This window comes from Tachypleus tridentatus, chromosome 7 (assembly GCF_004210375.1).
Source record: "Tachypleus tridentatus isolate NWPU-2018 chromosome 7, ASM421037v1, whole genome shotgun sequence".
NCBI lineage: Eukaryota > Metazoa > Arthropoda > Merostomata > Xiphosura > Limulidae > Tachypleus > Tachypleus tridentatus.
This window is the reverse complement of record NC_134831.1, coordinates 92,366,418-92,394,046: the sequence shown is the minus strand read 5'-3', so window position 1 is coordinate 92,394,046 and position 27,629 is coordinate 92,366,418. Positions and strand designations below refer to the sequence as shown.

The following is a 27,629-nucleotide window of genomic DNA, read 5'->3' as shown; positions in this document are numbered from 1 at the left end:
TTGTAAATCTTTTGTGAAATAAATACCACCTAAAAACTAGGTTATTGCGTATTTGGATTTTAAGAATTAACTTGTTTATTATTAAAGACAATATTAATTACTTTGTTTCGAAACAAAGTACTGATTAAAAACTAATATAATGTATTCTTAAACGGCTTAACACTGACAGTATTGACTGACAGTCAGTAGTTTACTGGTATTTGATATTAATAATTTATTTACAAGTTAAAGTGTAAATAACAATGGTTAAGATTAGCGTAGGAGTTAAGCGTTCACATGTACTTATAAGGAAGCTAGTAATTTTGTAGGTTCGAGGCTGGCATAATGAAAGTGGAGGCAATAGATAAAGATACATTTAGATTGTAAGAAATGGTTCAAGAGAAGCTTAGACCTTTATATGCAAGGAATACACCAGTTAAGAGTGACTCTCGTGTAGTTATAAAGGGTAGTATTAGAGTAAAGAATACTGAATGTAGTTATAATAAACCTATTCTGTTGGACAATAAATTTCAGTCCTTGGATTCTGCAGATGACGAACTATTGCTGGCGGGGAAACAAAAGGATGACTCAGAGAATGATTGGTTATAGTTATAGGTGATTCTTTGGAAAGGTTTGTGGGTAGAATAGTCTGTGAGGTAAACAGAGAGAAAAGAATCAGATGGAGGATGTAACTGACAAAGCAGGAGATATAGTAAAGGAGGCTAGCAGAGAAGCAGGTTTTGTGATGCTTTGTTTGTTTTGGAATTTTGCACAAAGCTACTCGAGGGCTATCTGTGCTAGCCGTCCCTAATTTAGCATTGTGAGACTAGAGGGAAGGCAGCTAGTCATCACCACCCACCGCCAACTCTTGGGCTACTCTTTTACCAACGAATAGTGGGATTGACCGTAACATTATAACGCCCCCACGGCTGAAAGGACGAGCATATTTGGCGCGACCGGGATGCGAACCCGCGACTCTCAAATTACGAGTCGTACGCCTTAACACGCTTGGCCGTGCCGGGCCCGTTTTGTGATGCGTGTAAGGGCTAATGATGTAGGGAAAGATAGGTCAGAGAAGCTTAATTAATGAGTAGAAGGGGTTGATAAAATCACTTAAAGTAAGAGGCCATAACATAATTTTGGTGAATAAAGTTACAAGAAGGTTACACAGGTTAGTATCTAGGATTAGCAGTTTTGCTGGTTGAACTTATGGAATTAGTTTAGTGTCATCCTGATGACAAAACATAGCTTAGTTGTTTATCCATTGTAAACATGTTGATATTTAACATGAACTGCTCTGGCTAGTTCGATACTAATAGAAACCAACAAAATACTTTTTTTTGAGATATAAAGTAGTGCATTTATAATGTTTTACTCTTTTGTCGTCCACGTTGTCACATACGAGTGATACATTATATTACCATGAGTTCCTTTTATAAAGCATGTTTTATAAAATTACCGAACCACCTTTATGTGAGATAAAGAAACGTTTTTATTCTAGAGTAAAGTGAAACTTGACTTTCGGTCACTTGAAATACCGCCTCATTGTTCAGAAATGTTCATCCATACGGAGAAAAAAAATGGTTCGTCTTTCTAAATGCTTCTAGTCACGTTTGTGTTGTATACATTAGGGTCGTATCAATATTTCACATTTTATATCCTGAACACCAGAGTGAAGAATTCACACAACAAACCAGATAACAACGAGGCTAGAAGTGACCACCTTTGGAAAAAGGGAAAATATAAATAACTTTATTATGTGTATTACCCTAAGAATTAGGAAATACGAAATCAGTTAAATAAAGTGCATTACTTGAAGAAACTGGAAACATATACAAGTTTATAATGTCGTTACCCGAAGAATAAGACAATATCAACAAGCTTAAACGATGTTTGTTATCTGTTTAATGTTTGAGGAACATGTTACAAACCCAACGTTTGCTACATGTTTTTATATTTTACTACTGGATTAATTAATTGTAGGTAGTAGTATGAAATGTAGCGAATGTGTACCAATCTGTTTACCATACGGAGTAGTTCTTTATGTCGAGAACAAACCATTTGGTGATGTTGTGGTAACCATATGGAGCAGTTCTTTACGTCGAGAACAAACCATTTGGTTGTGTTGTGGTAACCATACGGAGTAGTTCTTTACGTCGAGGACAAACCATTTGGTTGTGTTGTGGTAACCATACGGAGTAGTTCTTTACGTCGAGGACAAACCATTGGTGATGTTGTGGTAATTTTTAAATATTTGAGACGTACTTGTTTTTGGTTATTTAGTTAGTTGTTTTAGAAAATTAGTAATTCAATAATGTACTTACACTTGATTGTTGTATGCTTAATATATTGAATAATATTGTACTTACACTTGATTGTTGTAAGTTTAATATATTGAATAATATTGTACTTACACTTGATTGTTGTATGTTTAATATATTGAATAATATTGTACTTATACTAAGTTGTAGTAAATCTAATGATTTAATTAATATTGGTTTAGTTTTTGGTTTTCTGAATTTCACGCAAAGCTACTCGAGGGTTATCTGCGCTAGCCGTCCCTAATTTAGCAGTGTAAGACTAGAGGGAAGGCAGCTAGTCAACACCACCCACCGCCGACTCTTCGGCTACTCTTTTGCCAACGAATAGTGTATTGACCGTCACTTTATAACGCCCCCACGGCTGAAAAGGCGAGCATGTTTGGCGCGACGGGGATTCGAACCCGCGACCCTCAGATTACGAGTCACACGCCTTAACACACTTGGCCATGCCGGGCCAATGAATATTGTAAGTATACTAAATTGTAGTAAATCTGATGGTTTAATTAATATTGTGGTTATACTAACTTGTAGTAAATCTAATGATTTAATTAATATTGTAATTATACTAAGTTGTAGTAAATCTAATGGTTTAATTAATATTGTAATTATGCTAAGCTGTAGTAAATCTGATATATTAAATAATATTGTTATTATACTAAATTGTAGTATGTCTAATGGTTTAATTAATATTGTATTTATGCTAAGCTGTAGTAAATCTGATATATTAAATAATATTGTAATCATACTACGTTATGGTAAAGCTAATATATTAAATAACATTGTAGTTATACTAAATTGTAGTTTGTTCGTTGTTTACCGAGTATTAATTCTGCATGTTAGTCATGTCTTTATTTGTTATCAGATAATATCAACATTCCAAGAGTAATCCACTCAGTGATAACCTTCGAAGTTTTATGTTTTTCAGCTTTGATGTAGGAAACTTTCCGTTAACGGATGCAGTTTTGTCTGTTAATAAATATATAAGTGCACTTTCCGAACACCCTATATATTCTTTTTTAAAAGTTTCATTTCCTTCAAATATTTGTCGTCCAGGATAATTTTGATATTTGTAAATTGTTCTCTCAAACGTATGCTACTTTTATAACATAATGCTATTTTCTAGGGATTTTAGAACGAATAAATAAAATACTGAACACAATGTCTAGAAACTCGACTTTTTACCTACATTCATTCGATATTTTGCAGCTGGATCCCATTCAATCAGCACATTGAATTATCCATTCAAGTTCTAGGACGGATGAAGCCTTTTGATGGACAGTTCAGTTTCTCTGTCTCTTACAAATGAGAATTTATTCTACTAGGTTTCAAAGTTATGTCTCTCAAATGATTAATACTGTCTAGGGATAGTCTCTCTGAATGCATGGTCAAATGTTGCATTGCTTGTTTCTGAGTTCATTTGATCTAAATGTCTCAAAAAGCAGTCCATAGCTTCTTTTTTCCTACTTTAAGCTACAATCTGCTTTACTTCTATCAGTTTTTAATATAAGCATCCCTTTCGTGCAGTATCAGCCAACATCAGATTGATTTATCCATAACACCTTGGACGTGATGGACGAGTGTTAAATCATAGTAAGCTTTTCAGTTTTGTGTGACTCTTAGTGACGAATGGCAGGTCTGGTAGTTTTCAGTTCATCATGGAGATGCTTGGCACTTCCACACAATTCACTGCATTTTGCATTTATTGTTTTGCCTGCTAGTAATCGTGGTATATTTCATCGCTGTGGTTGCCCTAATTCGCCTCACGATTATCACGGGTTTCTGAAGAAACTATTCCATCTAGTTTGAAACCCGCCAGTCTGCACAGAATCACAACAATCCTTAGATGTTAGAGCCTCATATTTTTTCAGACTATACCTGAGAGGTAGAAACTCCTCGACTGATCTTAACTACAGCAGTTATTTTTCTCTGGTCAGTAGCTACAAACAGGATAGTCATCGATGATAAAAGTTCAGAATAAGACAGTTTCTAGATCCGAAGGTTTTATAGGGCAGCTAATTACCTCCAGTGATTTATATTTCCTTCCTTTTGGTGATAATCCTTATACCTCATGAAAAATGTCTATTTTTCAAGCATTAAGCATTGGCTTAACAGCACGAAATATTAACAAAAAGAATATAAAGAGACAAATACTCCATTCTTGATAAAATATCAAATCCTGTTGTCATGTCATCAGAGATTCCCTCCACTATTTAAGGAATTAGCTGGTATAATCTTACTAGCACTAGTTCTGTAGACAAATATGTAAATATGAGATGAGGACTGACCTAGTGAGAATTAAGTATTTAACTTTATAATTTTACTGTTACTAACGTTGTAATACAGGAGTTAAAACCAAGAGATGAGGACTGATCTAGTGAGGATTAAGTATTTAACTTTATAATTTTACTGTTACTAGTGTTGTAATACAGGAGTTAAAACCAAGAGATGAGGACTGACCTAGTGAGGATTAAGTATTTAACTTTATAATTTTACTGTTACTAGTGTTGTAATACAGGAGTTAAAACCAAGAGATGAGGACTGACCTGGTGAGGATTAAGTATTTAACTTTATAATTTTACTGTTACTAACGTTGTAATATAGGAGTTAAAACCAAGAGATGAGGACTGACCTAGTGAGGATTAAGTATTTAACTTTATAATTTTACTGTTACTAGTGTTGTAATACAGGAGTTAAAACCAAGAGATGAGGACTGACCTGGTGAGGATTAAGTATTTAACTTTATAATTTTACTGTTACTAACGTTGTAATATAAGAGTTAAAACCAAGAGATGAGGACTGACCTAGTGAGGATTAAGTATTTAACTATATAATTTTACTGTTACTAGTGTTGTAATACAGGAGTTAAAACCAAGAGATGAGGACTGACCTAGTGAGGATTAAGTATTTAATTTGTATAATTTTACTGTTACTAACGTTGTAATATAGGAGTTAAAACCAAGAGTTGAGGAGTGAATACTGAAGCTGATATAATTTACTGGCATAATATGACTCATATTATTGTTGTAGTGTTGGAATGGATATTTATGTATTATTGTTGTAATAGGTATTATTGTATTATAGTTGTAGTGTTTTAATGGATGTTATTGTATTATTGTTGTAGTGTTGTAATGGACATTTTTGTAATATTGTTGTAATGGATAGTATTGCATTGCTGTTGTAGTGTTTTAATTATTATTAGTGTATTATTGTTGTGGTGTTGTAATGGATATTATTGTATCATTGTTGTAGTGTTGTAATCGATATTACAGTATTGTTGTTCTAGTGTTGTAATGGATGTTACTGTATTATTATTGCAGTGTTGTAATGGATATTAAATTGATTTGTATTATTATTTTTCAGATGCTAATATAAGTGTTCTGACGTTTTTAGTTTCATTGTTGTTTACATTAGTTTTTATATGGAAATTGTGGAAAGTATGTTACATTAACATGAAACTACATAACAAAAAACGATTTGGAGAACATCGTAACATTATCTGTAGAATGGATACTATATGTTTAAACAGTACGTTTCTAACTTACTGCTAATATCGTGACAAGTGATGCTTGAGCACTATTATTCACATATAATAATACAATTCACGCACAATAATATGATTCATATACAATGTCATTCACACACAATAATATAATTCCCATATGTTAATATCATTCATATAAAATAATACTATTCACTTATAATAATAATATTCAGACAGAACACTGCTATTCACTAAAAATAACATTTTTGCCTAGAATGATAATATTCACACACAATAATATTATTTATATACAATAACATTATTCACCTACAATAATAATATTCACACACAATGATATTATTTATATACAATAACATTATTCACCTACAATAATAATATTCACACACAATAATATTATTTATATACAATAACATTATTCACCTAATAATAATATTCACACACAATGATATCATTTATATACAATAACATTATTCACCTACAATAATAATATTCACACACAATAATATTATTTATATACAATAACATTATTCACCTACAATAATAATATTCACACAAAATGATATCATTCAAATATAGAATAATCACATTTCTAGTAGTTATAAAATATCACACAAACACACCTACACAACTACAAATATACATTAAATATATTTTTGTTCAAAGTCCATTATAATTTGAATACTTATCACTTTCCGAATACACTTTTTATTGGTATTGATTTATGTGTTTCACTTATCTAACAGCCAGAATTTTATAAAAGTTCACATCTCAGTAATACAATCCTGTATTACATAACAAATATCAAAGAAAATATTTTGTGTATTCAGAGGCTGTTTAATTAACACATCTACGTTTTGAAAAGAAATTTATACTAATGTTTATAAGTGATCAGGAATTCTATAATATATTAACATAATATACATTCAATAAAAAATCTCCCAGTTACGTATTTATTTATAATTCTGATATAATAAAACCTTGTAAAGATTTTAAACAAATTGACTTAATATTCAAGTGGAGTTAAAAGCTTTTTAGTTTTAAAATTCAACAAAATACATGGCTGTTGAATAGAGTTTAAGCGCTGAATCTGTTATTTTCAGTTTCTCTATATTTGGTTCTGTATTTATCATCTAACATTGTTTGTGCATAGCAAGTCATTACTGTACGTTTTAAATTATTATTAAAGTTTCGCCGCTTCTGCTGAAGTTTATATGAAACACGACAATTTCTGCGATAAATAATTATACATTTTACCTAGACACGGAAACTAAAAGGTTGTTCAGGGAAATCAGATTTTTTCTTCAATATACACAACCACTATTATTTTGTCTTAACCTTTAAAAGCAGTTTGTTAAATTTATCTAAAATATAAGATCTTGTTTCTTCTATTGAATAGTTTTACCTCTTTTAAACTAGTTTTAACTATTTAAATAGTTATTTTGGTCGTTAGTTTCCTCTTCATTGGCTACTTGTATATTAACATTTTGTTACATTACGACAAACCTTTTAACCGAATGACACAATATTTAAAAATAGAAAATTGTTTGAGTTGAAAAATTAGGTTTCGGTTCTTCTAGAATAAGGTATATTTCGTATAGTTAATAATGTATACCTCATTTATTTAATAATGTGTTCATTATTTAGTTAATATGTATATTTCATTCAGTTAACAATGTGTATTTCATTTAGTTAATAATGTGTTCATTATTTAGTTAATATGTATATTTCATTCAGTTAATAATGTATATTTTATTTAGTTAATAATGTATATTTTATTTAGTTAATAATGAGTATTTTATTTAGTTAATAATGTATATATTATTTAGTTAATAATGTATATATTATTTAGTTAATAATGTGTATTTTATTTAGTTAATAATGTGCATTTTATTTAGTTAATAATGTATATTTTATTTAGTTAATAATGTGCATTTTATTTAGTTAATAATGTATATATTATTTAGTTAATAATGTATATTTTATTTAGTTAATAATGTATATTTTATTTAGTTAATAATGTATATATTATTTAGTTAATAATGTATATATTATTTAGTTAATAATGTGTATTTTATTTAGTTAATAATGTGCATTTTATTTAGTTAATAATGTATATTTTATTTAGTTAACAATGTGCATTTTATTTAGTTAATAATGTATATTTTATTTAGTTAATAATGAGTATTTTATTTAGTTAATAATGTATATATTATTTAGTTAATAATGTGCATTTTATTTAGTTAATAATGTATATTTTATTTAGTTAATAATGTGCATTTTATTTAGTTAATAATGTATATTTTATTTAGTTAATAATGAGTATTTTATTTAGTTAATAATGTATATTTTATTTAGTTAATAATGTATATTTTATTTAGTTAATAATGTATATATTATTTAGTTAATAATGTGTATTTTATTTAGTTAATAATGTGCATTTTATTTAGTTAATAATGTGCATTTTATTTAGTTAATAATGTATATTTTATTTAGTTAATAATGAGTATTTTATTTAGTTAATAATGTGCATTTTATTTAGTTAATAATGAGTATTTTATTTAGTTAATAATGTATATATTATTTAGTTAATAATGTGTATTTTATTTAGTTAATAATGTGCATTTTATTTAGTTAATAATGAGTATTTTATTTAGTTAATAATGTGTATTTTATTTAGTTAATAATGTGTATTTTATTTAGTTAATAATGTGTATTTTATTTAGTTAATAATGTATATTTTATTTAGTTAATAATGAGTATTTTATTTAGTTAATAATGTGTATTTTATTTAGTTAATAATGTGCATTTTATTTAGTTAATAATGTGCATTTTATTTAGTTAATAATGTATATATTATTTAGTTAATAATGTATATTTTATTTAGTTAATAATGTATATTTTATTTAGTTAATAATGTATATATTATTTAGTTAATAATGTATATATTATTTAGTTAATAATGTGTATTTTATTTAGTTAATAATGTGCATTTTATTTAGTTAATAATGTATATTTTATTTAGTTAACAATGTGCATTTTATTTAGTTAATAATGTATATTTTATTTAGTTAATAATGAGTATTTTATTTAGTTAATAATGTATATATTATTTAGTTAATAATGTGCATTTTATTTAGTTAATAATGTATATTTTATTTAGTTAATAATGTGCATTTTATTTAGTTAATAATGTATATTTTATTTAGTTAATAATGTATATTTTATTTAGTTAATAATGTATATTTTATTTAGTTAATAATGTATATTTTATTTAGTTAATAATGTATATATTATTTAGTTAATAATGTGTATTTTATTTAGTTAATAATGTGCATTTTATTTAGTTAATAATGTGCATTTTATTTAGTTAATAATGTATATTTTATTTAGTTAATAATGAGTATTTTATTTAGTTAATAATGTGCATTTTATTTAGTTAATAATGAGTATTTTATTTAGTTAATAATGTATATATTATTTAGTTAATAATGTGTATTTTATTTAGTTAATAATGTGCATTTTATTTAGTTAATAATGAGTATTTTATTTAGTTAATAATGTGCATTTTATTTAGTTAATAATGTGCATTTTATTTAGTTAATAATGTGCATTTTATTTAGTTAATAATGTGTATTTTATTTAGTTAATAATGTATATTTTATTTAGTTAATAATGAGTATTTTATTTAGTTAATAATGTGCATTTTATTTAGTTAATAATGTGTATTTTATTTAGTTAATAATGTATATTTTATTTAGTTAATAATGTGTATTTTATTTAGTTAATTTTGTGTATTTAATTCAGTCAACTTTACTGATAAATTGGTTATTTTCTAGCAGACTTACTATCCAAAGAGATATGTTTTTTCAGGCAGAATTACAAGTCTATTTATATTCCGTTAAAGAACAGATTTAGTTCATCTCAGTTCTATTTAAGATATACTTCCCATGGGTTTAGGTGCCTCACCAACTCATCTTGTACTATCGGACTAGTTCAAAGAACTCACGGAAATACAGTATTTAACTTTTTGACAGTTTCTAGAGATGAATTGTATTTTATTCTTAGCTACACTATTCTTTTTTAAATGTCATAAGAGCAGATGTTATCAGATAAAGATAACAGTCTTGGTACATGGACCATAAAGTCTTACCCAGACTTCCTGTTTATCTTGTTCGAAAATTGGTTTTAAAGAAAGTAGGCCTAGAATTTATTTATTACTAAGCGCTGTCTCTGTTGGGTCTGGTACATTTAGATATAATAGGAAAGGTATGAAAGGAATATCTTGAATATGAGTGTACTTAACATATTTACTGTAATACATATATATATGTGTGTGTATATTGCTGAAAATATGGCAATCAATAAATGAAAACACCAAAAGTAATTGATATCAACTAATCGTTCAATATATTTATATGTCTCTTCACGATAAACTAAAGCAGAAATATAAAAGTTATTTTTTCACACTTTTTGCCAAAACACAAACCAATCCCTGTCTAAACCATGGCTGATACCCAGGAAACTATGTAACGACCAATAAAATTTCGACATAGTTGAAACCATAGTAACCAACTAGGTGATAAACTTAAGCAGTAAGGAAACGTTTTGAAAACACTACGATGTTAACTGTTAATAAATAAAACACGATCTGACATAGATCACAACTGAAAATTAACTATGTAATTAACTCTTTTAATCATTAACTTGAAAAAGATGAAGGTATAGTTGAAAACGTTATTTTTTCTCCAAAAGTGTTTTCCAGAATTCCACACTTTTCTTTTCGAGAGGTTATTTGTCTAAGTAATGAAATCGCATGTGACATCTTCGTGTATCATATATACCATGTGGCTTCAAACTTCGAGAAAGTCGCACTTATAAATTCAATTTTTGTCAAAATTCTCGTGATCCGTGCGAGTACAAATCTGAAATTTCCCGGACAAGTAAAAGAAGTTTATTTAATATACCTGTCCAATTATGTATAAACGAATTGAAATGTTTATAATTAAACTGCAGTGTTTCATCAGTTGGGTTCTTTGCTGTTATCGTTATATTAAACGTAACCCAATTAATATTCCACGATGTTCGGCCACGTTAGTGCTAACGATGTATACCAAGATAAGTTTCTGTTTGTTTGGTTTTTCTTATAACAAAGCCGCATCGGGTTATCTGGTGTGTCCACCGCGTGGAATCGAACCTCTGATTTTAGCGTTGTAAATTCGTAGACTTACCTTTGTCCTAGCGGGAGACACCAAGATAAAAATGCGAAATAATAATAAATATAATAGTTTATGAACGATAATAACATAAAAACGTATTGTATGTAAGATAAACATTTAAACAGTACTATTAATGAAAGTAATATTAAAGAAATAGTTTCTAATTCTGTTTAGGCACAAAGATACACAATTAGTTGGCTGTTATCAGTGCCAGTACCAAATCCTTACTTTTTCCCAATATAAGCACTCAACATTACCGCTGGGGATTTGAGGAATATTAAGGAGATAAAATGAAATACACATTACGTGAAGATACGTGAGAGTAACTTGATAGTTTTTAATGAAATACACATTGCGTGAAGACACGTGAGAGTAAATTGATAGTTTTTAATGAAATACACATTGCGTGAAGACACGTGAGAGTAAATTGATAGTGTTCTTAATGAAATACACATTGCGTGAAGACACGTGAGAGTAAATTGATAGTGTTCTTAATGAAATACACATTACGTGAAGACACCTGAGAGTAAATTGATAGTGTTCTTAATGAAATACACATTACGTGAAGACACGTGAGAGTAAATTTATAGTGTTCTTAACGATCATTGATTTCCTGTAGTACAAATTTAGATGTTTGAGATATTTTGCTTTTCATAAATTTCTTATAAAGTTTTTTAGCTATTTTTTTCTAGAACAGACTAGTGTTAAAGTAAATGGATGACGAAATGTGCGTAACAATTATTTTTTAATTGTTGAAAAACAAAAACTAGCTAAATTCTTCTGTGTAATTTATAACCATGAAACAATTTAGTTAAGAAACAAGACTTGTTAATATGAAAATAAAACAAATATTCAACACCTTTGAACCAAAATTTGTGTCATTTTACACACGTTGGATTATAATTCCGGACTGCAAACTTTATACACGTGTAAGAAGGCGACATCTCTTTCAATACACAATTCAAACAAAAATGCCTCTCATCTGGTCACTTAAGCTTTCTTCATCAGGTAGATGGAACTGTAATCCTTGTTCAGGTTGAGTGGTTGTTAACTCTACAGTTTTAATCAAGTTAATTGATAATGTGTAGGTGTCCTTCCAGATGATTTGAAAAAGTCGTAATTCGTAAACTTTTAATGAATATAACACTTTATCCGAACGTGTTAGAATTATTCTCTGCCTGTTCGAAGAGCCACAAGTCAGTACTATTCTGCCTCACAAACTTAACATTGTGATCACATTAACTCTTTTATTCTGCCTATAAGTATTGCTGCATCACTTTCAGAGGCTCCATTTTAAGTCAGAAATTATAACAAACTCCTAAACTAACTCATAAGAAATATTAGGCTTAACACCTGGTCTTTTAGACTGATTTATAGGGTATAATAAATTTCAATTTTTCTCTAAATGTTAATGCTTTGTCTCTTATAATTCAGCCTGAAAGTTTATATGCTAAGTTTATCATTTCGTATGGGATTAGCCCGGCATGGCCAGGTGGTTAAGGCACTCGACTTGTAATCTGAGGGTGTGGGTTTGATTCCCTGTCACACCAAACATGCTAGCTCTTTCAACCATGGGGGCGTTAAATTGTGACTGTCAAACCCACTATTCTTTGGTAGAAGAGTAGACCAAGAGTTGGCGGTGGGTGGTGATGACTAGCTGCCTTCTCTTTAGTCTTACACTGCTAAATTAGGGATGGCTAGCGCAGATAGCCCTCGAGTAGCTTCTCGCGAAATTCGAAAACAAACCCGAGCAATCCTATGGGATCAAATATCAAAGTGGTACTTCAATAGAGTCATTTTAATACACGTTGAGCTTAAATAATGCAAATTAAAAGCAATTTAATACTTAAAACATATTTAATAAGTTAATTGTCATTCATGATTTGATGTTTATTTGTGTTTACGACGTTGTTATCTTAAAAAAAGTATAAATGTGTATTCGCATTTAATACTTACTTTTTTTATTAACTATTGTTACCAAATTTTACGAGAAAACTAAAGTGAAATGTTGTTAAGAATAATGAAACTCCATTTAGTGTGATACACATAACAGAATGACTGCAAATGTTTTCAAACACAAACTCACAGGATTCCGAGCCACCTACATCTTATTTGTTGTAATTATTCAGTTTTGATGTAAACGTTTCCACACTGTTTTCTTCTGATGTTATTGTACACATACATAGATTATATAGATATTGAGTAAATGAGTGGTAACAGAAAAGGTGACGTACGATTGGACAAACGTGTACGAGTTGTTATTATGGTCTGTATATGTTGTTTTGATCATTTTTCGTCAAACATACACGCACACCTATTTTGTGTAGAAGGGTGTTCTTCTGGTGTAAACTGTTTGAAACAGATCGACACTTTGCTCAGACAGTTTCTCTGCACTTATTGTAAACTGTAGAGTCATGCCTCATAACATGCCAGAAGTTATATAGCGTCAAGTATTTTTCCCTATTCAGAAATATTATGAAGCAAACAGCCATTGCCAGGACAAAAGGATACCCACAGTGTACTGTATCCAGAATTCTCAAACGTCATCAGTCTAGAGGAAAATATTCCCCAGGAAACTGTACTCGTAGACGTTGAAAAACTGCTGCTGGAGATGACAATATTTAGTTTAGGTTAACATGTCAAGGTCAAAAGAAGTCCTGCAGTACCTTACGACAGGAAAGACACGAACACATTCTTTCCAGGATATCCAGAAGAATAATGAAGAGGAGACTGACAAAAAAACGTTTTTAACAGTACTGTGTATAAACCGATTTTAACCAGAATTTCCCACCGTCACCATGTTACTTTGGCAAGGCAGCATACAAAGTTACATATAATTTGAGATGAGTTCTGTTTTCGGTTTGTTAAAGCTGATGGTAGAATTCGTGTTCGTTGTTTGTCTGGAGAATAAATGATTGAAGACTCTTTCCCATGCAGAACACATAGGAGGTGGTGCAGTACACGCTTGGACAGCTATTCATCAAGGTGGAAAACTACTTTTCTTACCATTCATGGTAATATCAATGACTTTTCGGACACACATCACATGCTAGGGCAAGGTTTAGCAATAACTGCCCATGCGCGCGTTGTACAAGACAGTCTCTGGCAAGAGGACGTTACAAAATTGCCATAGCCAACAAAGTCTCCAGGTTGTAACCCTACTGAAAACTGGGCAAATTTCATTCGGAAAATTACTAACCACGGCCTTAAACCAACTACTGTAACTGAGTTGCAGTTTGGATGAAATTACAGTATATTATATTACAGTGTATTGGTAATATACAGTATATTATATTACAGTGTATTGATAATATACAGTATATCAGTAGTCTCATCTAGAACATGCCATATTGCCTTGTGGGACTTATTGGAGTACGAGAAGAACCAGCTAAGTACTGATTGTTTAATATGAACTGATATAATGATGAAGACTCTATTTATGATAACTGAATGTTCTATTTTGTTATCATATGTGTTTTGGTAATGTGTTGTTGTGTAAGGTGAAATGCTGAATTACACATATTTCTACATGTATCTGATAAAATTCTTTGCTGTTCTAATAAGTCGTTCATAATGTCCATAGAGCCTGAATCATTGTACACATTACACGTTTAATATAACACGTTTCTCAGTTTGATAACACGCAGTATATTTGTATTTTGTATTCAAATACTATGACCAAAACTGAATATGACGGTAGCATCAACAGGCAGGCTGAGATAGTGCTTCTTGATTGGTTGATTATGAACATCTGCCCAAGGTGCTACACACTGAACAGTAGAGTAGCACATTACAGTAGTGAAAATAATTTTGTAAGAAAACTTGGTTTTTACTCTTTCATCAAAAGAAGATGGATGAAGAAAGTGATAACAACCTCTGAAGATGTTCAGTCAAACCACATTCTGTTTCTGACAGGGTAATTAACTCTTTACCCACAGGGTACAAGCCTCTTACTCGTGGAATATGATGTATTTTACTTTTTTATACCCAGGGTGTACAGCAGTTAACTTTTTAATTTCAGGCTTTATTGATATTTCATTGTTTACTTTCCGTATTTTCTCGTATTTAGAGTAACAAAGGTAAACTTACTATCCAGGATGTCAGCGAATTAACGTTGTTGTTGTGAAAGTTATATTAACTGGACACTTACAGGATCAGTCGCGTCACAAATGTTTCAATTCATATTTGACTGACCCACGCTAGTACAGTGGTATTTCTCCTGATTTACAACACTAAAATCAGGGGTTCGATTCCCTTCGGTGGGCTCAGCAGATAGCCCGATGTGGCTTTGCTATAAAAAACACACACACATATTTAATTATCATGGATGCGATTGAGCAGCAACAATCAGTTGAGAAATTGCTGTAGAGAGTAAAACTAGTATACAGTGCATAAGTAATTTAAAATGGTTTATGAAAAAAATGTCTTTTTACACCAATGTTTCGTAACAGTTCAAAAGACTGATGAATGTATGGTCACGTTATATAGTTAACTATAATTTCTGTTTGCTTATTTTCACATTTATAGTTTCTTAATGTACAAGTAATGATGGGATAAGGTAGTAAGTGTATCACGGTATTTGTGTCCTGTGGACAGTGGTTTTAAGGGTATCACTTTTCCATTAGTTACCGTGATGTAAAGTTTTGTACCAAGGGAATGAAGGTTTCTATTTCTTATTTTACTGATATTGAAAATATATCAGCTATAGATGTAAAGTATTCGCGCCCCTAAGTTTTGAGAAGAAATACCACTTGCAAAAATACGTGAAAGCTTGTGATTTATCTAATGAGGTGTATTATTAAACTAAGTCTGTTTTTATGTATTCATAGAGCAACTGTTTCTTAAACATTGAAACTTTGGATACGTTTCCTTAAGCCTAACGTCTCTAACCTTTAAAATTACACAATGGTTTATCTATGACGTGATTACAGTAGGTATCCAAGCTCAAATTTTAGCCTTATAAGTCGTTAGGCTTACTATTGAGCCACCACAGGGAGGAAGGAACTTTGTAAGGTAAAGGATATGTTTATCGATAACCAAAGTGTATGTTGACTTTACTTTTCGAATGGTGAAACACATTCCTGAAAATATTGTTCTACTGATTTTTGAATTACAATGTTCCAATGATATATTATGTGTATTATTAACAACGTGGTTAACTGTTAGATAACAATAAATTTTCCACTGATGATATATTATGTGTATTATTAACAACGTGGTTAACTGTTAGATAATAAATTTTTCACTGATGATATATTATGTGCATTATTAACAACGTGGTTAACTGTTAGATAACAATAAATTTTCCACTGATGATATATTATGTGTATTATTAACAACGTGGTTAACTGTTAGATGACAATAAATTTTCCACTGATGATATATTATGTGTATTATTAACAACGTGGTTAACTGTTAGATGACAATAAATTTTCCACTGATGATATATATGTATATTGTATTATTAACAACGTGGTTAACTGTTGGATAATAAATTTTCCACTGATGATATATTATGTGTATTATTAACAACGTGGTTAACTGTTAGATGACAATAAATTTTCCACTGATGATATATTATGTGTATTATTAACAACGTGGTTAACTGTTAGATGACAATAAATTTTCCACTGATGATATATTATGTGTATTATTAACAACGTGGTTAACTGTTAGATAATAAATTTTCCACTGATGATATATTATGTGTATTATTAACAACGTGGTTAACTGTTAGATGATGATGAATAAATTATTCCACTGATGATATATTATGTGATATATTATTATTAACAACGTGGTTAACTGTTAGATAATAAATTTTCCACTGATGATATATTATGTGTATTATTAACAACGTGGTTAACTGTTAGATGACAATAAATTTTCCACTGATGATATATTATGTGTATTATTAACAACGTGGTTAACTGTTAGATAATAAATTTTCCACTGATGATATATTATGTGTATTATTAACAACGTGGTTAACTGTTAGATGACAATAAATTTTCCACTGATGATATATTATGTGTATTATTAACAACGTGGTTAACTGTTAGATGACAATAAATTTTCCACTGATGATATATTATATGTATTATTAACAACGTGGTTAACTGTTAGATAATAAATTTTCCACTGATGATATATTATGTGTATTATTAACAATGTGGTTAACTGTTAGATGACAATAAATTTTCCACTGATGATATATTATGTGTATTATTAACAACGTGGTTAACTGTTAGATGACAATAAATTTTCCACTGATGATATATTATATGTATTATTAACAGCGTGGTTAACTGTCAGATAACAATAAATTTTCCACTGATGATATATTATGTGTATTATTAACAACGTGGTTAACTGTTAGATGATAATAAATTTTCCACTGATGATATATTATGTGTATTATTAACAACGTGGTTAACTGTTAGATAATAAATTTTCCACTGATGATATATTATGTGTATTATTAACAACGTGGTTAACTGTTAGATGACTGTTAGATGACAATAAATTTTCCACTGATGATATATTATGTGTATTATTAACAACGTGGTTAACTGTTAGATAATAAATTTTCCACTGATGATATATTATGTGTATTATTAACAACGTGGTTAACTGTTAGATGACAATAAATTTTCCACTGATGATATATTATGTGTATTATTAACAACGTGGTTAACTGTTAGATGACAATAAATTTTCCACTGATGATATATTATGTGTATTATTAACAACGTGGTTAACTGTTAGATAATAAATTTTCCACTGATGATATATTATGTGTATTATTAACAACGTGGTTAACTGTTAGATGACAATAAATTTTCCACTGATGATATATTATGTGTATTATTAACAACGTGGTTAACTGTTAGATGACAATAAATTTTCCACTGATGATATATTATGTGTATTATTAACAACGTGGTTAACTGTTAGATGACAATAAATTTTCCACTGATGATATATTATGTGGTTAACTGTATAGACAATAAATTTTCCACTGATGATATATTATGTGTATTATTAACAACGTGGTTAACTGTTAGATGACAATAAATTTTCCACTGATGATATATTATGTGTATTATTAACAACGTGGTTAACTGTTAGATGACAATAAATTTTCCACTGATGATATATTATGTGTATTATTAACAACGTGGTTAACTGTTAGATGACAATAAATTTTCCACTGATGATATATTATGTGTATTATTAACAACGTGGTTAACTGTTAGATGACAATAAATTTTCCACTGATGATATATTATGTGTATTATTAACAACGTGGTTAACTGTTAGATAATAAATTTTCCACTGATGATATATTATGTGTATTATTAACAACGTGGTTAACTGTTAGATGACAATAAATTTTCCACTGATGATATATTATGTGTATTATTAACAACGTGGTTAACTGTTAGATAATAAATTTTCCACTGATGATATATTATGTGTATTATTAACAACGTGGTTAACTGTTAGATAAATTTTCCACTGATGAATAAATTATTCCACTGATGATATAAATTTTATGTGTATTATTAACAACGTGGTTAACTGTTAGATGACAATAAATTTTCCACTGATGATATATTATGTGTATTATTAACAACGTGGTTAACTGTTAGATGACAATAAATTTTCCACTGATGATATATTATGTGTATTATTAACAACGTGGTTAACTGTTAGATAATAAATTTTCCACTGATGATATATTATGTGTATTATTAACAACGTGGTTAACTGTTAGATGACAATAAATTTTCCACTGATGATATATTATGTGTATTATTAACAACGTGGTTAACTGTTAGATGACAATAAATTTTCCACTGATGATATATTATGTGTATTATTAACAACGTGGTTAACTGTTAGATGACAATAAATTTTCCACTGATGATATATTATGTGTATTATTAACAACGTGGTTAACTGTTAGATGACAATAAATTTTCCACTGATGATATATTATTAACAACGTGTATTATTAACAACGTGGTTAACTGTTAGATGACAATAAATTTTCCACTGATGATATATTATGTGTATTATTAACAACGTGGTTAACTGTTAGATGACAATAAATTTTCCACTGATGATATATTATGTGTATTATTAACAACGTGGTTAACTGTTAGATGACAATAAATTTTCCACTGATGATATATTATGTGTATTATTAACAACGTGGTTAACTGTTAGATGACAATAAATTTTCCACTGATGATATATTATGTGTATTATTAACAACGTGGTTAACTGTTAGATGACAATAAATTTTCCACTGATGATATATTATGTGTATTATTAACAACGTGGTTAACTGTTAGATGACAATAAATTTTCCACTGATGATATATTATGTGTATTATTAACAACGTGGTTAACTGTTAGATAGATGACAATAAATTTTCCACTGATGATATATTATGTGTATTATTAACAACGTGGTTAACTGTTAGATGACAATAAATTTTCCACTGATGATATATTATGTGTATTATTAACAACGTGGTTAACTGTTAGATGACAATAAATTTTCCACTGATGATATATTATGTGTATTATTAACAACGTGGTTAACTGTTAGATGACAATAAATTTTCCACTGATGATATATTATGTGTATTATTAACAGCGTGGTTATTATTAAACAACGTGGTGTATTATTAACTGTTACTGATAATAAATTTTCCACTGATGATATATTATGTGTATTATTAACAACGTGGTTAACTGTTAGATGACAATAAATTTTCCACTGATGATATATTATGTGTATTATTAACAACGTGGTTAACTGTTAGATGACAATAAATTTTCCACTGATGATATATTATGTGTATTATTAACAACGTGGTTAACTGTTAGATAATAAATTTTCCACTGATGATATATTATGTGTATTATTAACAACGTGGTTAACTGTTAGATGACAATAAATTTTCCACTGATGATATATTATGTGTATTATTAACAACGTGGTTAACTGTTAGATGACAATAAATTTTCCACTGATGATATATTATGTGTATTATTAACAACGTGGTTAACTGTTAGATGACAATAAATTTTCCACTGATGATATATTATGTGTATTATTAACAACGTGGTTAACTGTTAGATGACAATAAATTTTCCACTGATGATATATTATGTGTATTATTAACAACGTGGTTAACTGTTAGATAATAAATTTTCCACTGATGATATATTATGTGTATTATTAACAACGTGGTTAACTGTTAGATGACAATAAATTTTCCACTGATGATATATTATGTGTATTATTAACAGCGTGGTTAACTGTCAGATAACAATAAATTTTCCACTGATGATATATTATGTGTATTATTAACAACGTGGTTAACTGTTAGATAATAAATTTTCCACTGATGATATATTATGTGTATTATTAACAACGTGGTTAACTGTTAGATGACAATAAATTTTCCACTGATGATATATTATGTGTATTATTAACAACGTGGTTAAGTGTTAGATAATAAATTTTCCACTGATGATATATTATGTGTATTATTAACAACGTGGTTAACTGTTAGATAACAATAAATTTTCCACTGATGATATATTATGTGTATTATTAACAACGTGGTTAACTGTTAGATGACAATAAATTTTCCACTGATGATATATTATGTGTATTATTAACAACGTGGTTAACTGTTAGATAACAATAAATTTTTCACTGATGATATATGAAATGAAATGTATTACTATTAAAGGTGCTATATTCGTTTTCTTTTTGAAAGGTAGATCTTTGATCTCTCACACAGATATTACGCCATAATGTATCCTCTTAGCTTGCAGTGGACCAAATCCAAGGGGACAATCATCATAGTCGTCATCTGGACAGTAGCTTGTGGAGTGTCTAGTGTTCAGTTGATTCATGGACGGGCAGAAGTGTTCTTTTTACAAGACCAGATGTTTTACGACTGCAATGAAGTTATGGATGAATTCGACAGCAAGGTGTGACTTTTAGCTGTTTTTGTTCCATTGGTACTTATATTAGCAAATTTCACGTGCTTACATACTTTCTTTTCCCACTTTTGAAGATGGACTTTAGGACAAATGTTATTAGTATTCTGACCATGATTAAGAACAATAATTCACATTAAAGTGTTTTTACCAAGTTTTCAACTTGCCATCGAAATATTGTTTCGATTTGTTCAACTCACGCCATTTAGCAATCAACGAAACGGAAACTATTCCACCAGATTTACAAAAACATGATTTACTACACGTGGAAATGTCCACGCACCCTCTGAAGGCTATATGGTTCTAATTTTTAACATCTACTATATACTGGTACTTCCAATGTTCCTAGAACATCATAGAAGACCGTAATTTATTTGTTATACGTGAAAAAGTTTAATTCATTCACTTTGCTAGCCCATAAATACATTTGAAAATTAACAAACGAAGGTCACTTGTGTAACATTGAGCCATCAGTGTTGTACGTCGTGCATTTCAAAGATGGAATATGAAAGAAGTTGTGCTATCTTCCTTTGGTTTGCCATTTTGCTGACCCACACATCAAGATTCTGGAAAGCTAATTGATAATAATTATAGAACATTATCTCTACTTGGGCAGATCTGTGTCAAACTAATGCTGCCTTCATCCATTTCGGGCATTGTTTATGTGGAGGTGTTGTGTTCCCAAGATGTACAATCGTGTAGTGCATTCTTCTTTGGAAGCACAGAAGCACAGATGACCTGTTTTACAAGCAACACCAACAGATTATATCTGTAAGACATTCATCTAGAAGATACCAATGTAAGAACTGAGACCTCTGATCACTAACGTTATTCTGTTTTTGGTATTACTTACATGTAGTCGAACACATTCCTCTCCTGTTGTCCACATTACCTACACATTGTTGAACACATTCCTCTCCTGTTATTGCATTACCTACATATAATTTGACACATTTTTCTCCAGGTACCCTTTACCTACATGATTAACTGACAAGAGTAAAGGTTTCACTCTAACCTTTGTATTAATTGCAAGCCCGAAGCTGCACAGTCCTAAAAAACCTTGTTGTTCTCCTCAATGATTTGGTACAAAAGGGATTAGAGTTCCATTATTTTTGTATAGCAGTAGCAGCTTTATCTACAACATCCCAATATCCTTCCTGTAAATGTAGCACAGGCAATTAATAATAGTTACTTTGTGTATGTTGCTGCTCTCTTGGATATTGACAATATGAAAGCAACCCTGTTGAGTACGGTTAAAGCAAATGTTTTGTCAAATGCTTCCTGGTTATCTCATGATAAATGTACCAATGCCAGGGTTGCCAAGACCCGAATGCTACAATTCTTTGGAAACCATCGTGATTGTGCTGCAGATTGCATTGGTTGCTGGTTTGCCCTCTGCAAACTTTGAGTTTTATGTGAATTATCTGCAGGAACAGAAAATGGTCCGTTCAGTTGCTGCTTTTGTCTTTCCTTTAACCTACTTAAAGTCATTACTTTGACTTTAGACACCACAGAAATTGCTTCTGATAAATAACAGTATTTTTAAACCCAAGTGAATAATCGTCATCTTCTTATAAACGCACCAACAAGGTTGTAATCAATCTGTAGAAGGTATTACAGGGTATGTCTTCACATTGAAATGACAATGGTTATCAGAGTAGCACCCAAATTCTAAGTTTTCGAGCTTTAAACTTCGCCTGAAGAACAGCTCGGTTCTCTACTAAATTGAAATGTTGGTATAATTGAGGTAAGGCCAAAATTAGGCTGAAATATTCAGTACATTCACGTTGTGTTGAAGTGAGCTGACGTAAAGCTACTTAAACATGGCTGATTGTTAGATCCTTATCCTAGAGTTGCAGAATTGTGATTTACCAGAGTAATTCTCTATAAGCTGTGGTTTCCATGGCAGTATATCACCCATCATATAGTGGCTTTTCACTGCTGAATAGAACACCTCCCTCACCTGTTCCTGCTTGACGTCTTGCTTACTTGTAGAACTTGTTGACGTTACAGACTGAGAGAATATATTGTGAAACCAATAAGTCCAGTTCTGTTTGAGATCTACATTCCACTCACGTAACATTACTTGACTCAAAAGTAAAATAAATCTCTGTCATAATTTATACAGTAACTGTCAGGTCATGCCATGTCTTTATTAAAAGAAAGTATGCGTGCTATTCTTGTTGAATGACATATTTCCATGAATAACTAGTTTCAAACATTTAGTGGCTCCCTTTATATCCTTTCTTATCAATACCAAAACTCAAATTATACAGAATATTTCACAGATTTGTCGGATAACAAACGAGAAGGATATATGGTTGTAAATTAAGGTAATTTTTACTTAATTATGCTTTAAATTATAACTGTTGTCAATATCGTTTTTTTTGGTTTTCAGTAAAAATGTAAGTACTGTTTATCCTTAACTGAATTCCGCTGTTGTTATTGTAGATATTTACAAGTAGCTGCTCTTACCTATTCAACTACTTGTTTTATCTTCCCAGAAGTGTGCTTAAATAATCATAATGTTAACACTTAAGCTCAGTTCACTTTTACTCTATAATAAAGTATGATTCTGTTTCAGCTCTACACTCTTGTCGTTTTCGCTGTGACGTTTCTCCTACCCATGCTTGTTTTAACTTATGCCTATGTTGCACTAGGCATGAAAATGTGGAGACACAGGTCTCCGGGCAATGCCCACGACATAAGAGACAGTCACCAACATCGGTCTAAAACAAAGGTAAGTCAGATTCATTACCCATAAACTGATTTAATAAATATGGAAGTATATGTAATACTTTAAACTAGTTTAACCAACTCACAGAATTCGTAAGGTATACACTGCTGGCCCAAATCTTAAGGCCAATGAACATAAAGAAAAAATACGCATTTTGCGTTGTTAGACTCAATTACTTATTTGAGTAGAGCTTCAAAAGATGAAAATAAGAAAAGGGAAAATAAAAATAAAAAACTTTTTTAGCATTTAATAGGGAAAATGTGAACACTATGAAATTAACCTAAATACTAGCTGGTCAAAAGTTTAAAACCATACTGAAATGAAGCGTTAATTGGTAAACACGTAACGAAATTTAGTCATTTGTGTTCAAGCATTAGCGTTGTCAACATCTCTCACTTACATCTCCTGTGTTACATTGGGAAAAAACAATGCAAAGCCTAAAAGGCTGACAGTTTGAACGTGGCAAAATTGTCGAGCTGTAAACGCAAGGTCTCTCTCAACGTGACATCGCTGGTTGGACGTAGTAAAACTGGTGTTGCAAATGAGGGATATGGAACGAGAATATCAAGTAATCGGCCCAAGAAAATTTCGCCGGCGTTGAGCAGGAGGATTCTACGTGTTGTCCGACAAGACACCAGCTGATCGTCGAACCAGATTAAGGCCCTTACGGACGCAGAATGCAGCTCAAGAACAATGAGACGGCATCTACGAGAGAAAGGCTTTATAAACCGCAAACGTCTTCAAAGGCCACGTCTTCTTCCACACCACGAAACAGCTCAGTTAAACTTTGCTGAGAAGCACCAAACGTAGAACGTAGAAAAGTGGACAAAGATTTTGTTCTCTGATGAGAACAATTTAACCTGGATGGTCCACATGGCTTTCAACGTTACTGGCAAGATAAGGATATCCCACCGGAGACATTTTCTACACGACACAGTGGAGGAGATTCCATCATGATCTGGGGTGCTTTCTCCTTCCATGGAACAATGCAGCATCAGGTTATACAGGGGCGTCAAACAGCAGCTGGCTACATTGGCATGTTGAAGAGAGCATCCTTACTGACTGAAGGCCCTCGCTTGTGTGGAAATGACTGGATCTTTCAGCAGGACAACGCTGCAATCCACAATGCTTGCAAGACAAATAACTTTTCATGGCGAATAACGTGATTCTTTTGGACCATCCAGCGTGTTCGCCCAAACTGAACCCCGTTGAAAATGTCTGGAGATAGATGGCAAAAGGGAAGTCTATAAAAATGGACGTCAATTCCAAACAGTGCATGATATTTGTGAAGCCATCTTCACCACTTGGAATAACATTCCAGCCAGCCTTCTGCAAAAGCTAATATCGACCATGCCAAAGCGAGTGTTTGCAGTTATTCGCAATGACGGCCGTGCAGCTCACTACTGAGACCTCTTGTTGGGTATTTCCTACCCTGTCTAGGACTTCCTTTTGGCATGGTCATAAACTTTTTACCAGCTAGTATTTAGGCTAATTTCATAGTGTTCACATTTTCTCCTATTAAATGCAAAAACGTTTTGTTATTTTTATTTTCTCTTTTCGTATTTTCATCTTTTGAAGCTCTACTCAAATAAGTGGTTGAGGCTAACAACGCAAAATGCATATTTTTTCTTTGTGTTCACTGGTCCTAAGGTTTTGGGCAGTGGTGTATATATACACCATTGTTAGACTCGTACTATGTTGTTTCTTAAATTCTGTTCTAAAAAACTCTTCTAGATGAAATAATTCAGAGGTTTTGAATTACTTTATACAGAGCACATGGCTTAAAAATAAAATGTATTCCTATATTTCACTTTTGTGTGAATTCATGTCTTTTTAATTTCTAAAATATATTATTTTCACATCAATGAACGTGCTCACCCTTTCAGCCATATGGTATTATAATGTAACAGTAAATTCCACTATTTATTGGTTAGGCCCAGCATGGCCAAGTGGTTAAGGTGCTCTACTCGTAATCAGAAAGTCGCGGGTTCAAATACCCGTTACATAAAACACGCTCGCCCTTTCCGCCATGGGGGCGTTATAATAACACGGTCAATCCCACTATTCGTTGATAAAAGAGTAGCCCAAGAATTGGCGATGGGTGGTGATGAATAATTGCATTTCCTCTAGTCTTACGCTGCTAAATTAGAAACGGCTAGTGAAGATAGCTCTCGTGTAGCTTGGCGCGAAATTAAAAAAAACAACAACAAACTCCTGTGAGGTTACATGTTTGTTGACATCTGATTCTCATCTTTAACTTGTTAATATATTCTAGATTATCAAGATGCTGGTCACTATAGTCCTGCTCTTTGTTGACACCTGATTCTCATCTTTAACTTGTTGATATATTCTAGGTTATCAAGATGCTGGTCACTGTAGTCCTGCTGTTTGTTGACTCCTGATTTTCATCTTTAACTTGTTGATACATTCCAGGTTATCAAGATGCTGGTCATTGTTGTCCTGCTGTTTGTTGACTTCTGAATTTCCTCTTTAACTTGTTGATACATTCTAGGTTATCAAGATGCTGGTCACTGTTGTCCTGCTGTTTGTTGACTCCTGATTTTCATCTTTAACTTGTTGATACATTTCAGGTTATCAAGATGCTGGTCACTGTTGTCCTGCTGTTTGTTGACTTCTGATTTTCATCTTTAACTTGTTGATACATTCCAGGTTATCAAGATGCTGGTCACTGTTGTCCTGCTGTTTGTTGACTTCTGATTTTCATCTTTAACTTGTTGATACATTCCAGGTTATCAAGATGCTGGTCACTGTTGTCCTGCTGTTTGTTGACTCCTGATTTTCATCTTTAACTTGTTGATACATTCCAGGTTATCAAGATGCTGGTCACTGTTGTCCTGCTGTTTGTTGACTTCTGATTTTCATCTTTAACTTGTTGATACATTCCAGGTTATCAAGATGCTGGTCACTGTTGTCCTGCTGTTTGTTGACTTCTGATTTTCATCTTTAACTTGTTGATACATTCTAGGTTATCAAGATGCTGGTCACTGTTGTCCTGCTGTTTGCTGTTTGCTGGCTCCCGATCCACATATTCAACTTGTTGATATATTTCAAGGAAGGCTTCACGATCGTTAACAGCCAGGAGGAATATTTTGCTTTTGTTTCTGCCTTCTTCTGTTGCCACTGGCTCTCCATGGCCAACAGCTTCGTGAACCCAATGATTTATTGTTTCATGAGCGAGAACTTTAGGGTAACTACGTTTCATATGTAACTTTACTTATTTGTCTTGTAGTTAGAAACTGGCCAATAGGAATCTACATTTACACAAGTTTTGACAACAACATAGAAAATGTGTACATGTAGGTATACTACATTATTACATTTAAAACCCGGATTGAAACTACAACGACATCGTAGTTTAAGGTAGGGTTCATTCATGTTGTAAGGACATTACACAATCAAGTTTGAGGGTGGCTTTACTGGTGATAACGAAAGTCACGATTATTTAGACTGGGTTGCTGTGACGGTCGCTTGTGATGTGTTAGGTTGGATTCGGTTTTATTGTGTTATTACTACATAACATACTTAGGGACGATATATCTGCCTTTGGGGTGACACAGTAGGATTACAATAAAACACGAACCTTCCTATATCTCTCCAATTGGGACCCTAACTGATATAAGAGATCAGAGTTTCCGTAGGCTGGACTTTGTCCGCTCGTGTACCAAGTACACATTTTAATTAATAAAATATTAGAATGTCAAGACAACTGAGTTAATAACACAATGGAACACAAATTTTGTTCCTGGATAGTATGTGTTATTTCGTAATTGCTCATGTTGTAAAAGTACAGAAAATGGACAGTATTCCCTTCAAACTTTGCT

At 31.1% G+C, this 27,629-nt stretch overlaps 1 protein-coding gene across 1 annotated transcript in view; it reads left to right on the top strand.

Annotated features, from left to right (window-relative positions):
* LOC143257727 (RYamide receptor-like) overlaps positions 1-26,584 on the top strand; it is a 31,815-nt gene extending 5,231 nt beyond the window's left edge. Inside the window, exons 2-4 of the mRNA XM_076516760.1 lie at positions 20,849-21,041; positions 23,635-23,790; positions 26,537-26,584. Of these exons, the coding sequence (XP_076372875.1) occupies positions 20,862-21,041; positions 23,635-23,790; positions 26,537-26,584 (384 nt within the window). The 5' untranslated portion in view covers positions 20,849-20,861. The remainder of the gene's footprint in view (positions 1-20,848; positions 21,042-23,634; positions 23,791-26,536) is intronic.
* Positions 26,585-27,629: the final 1,045 nt, after the last annotated feature.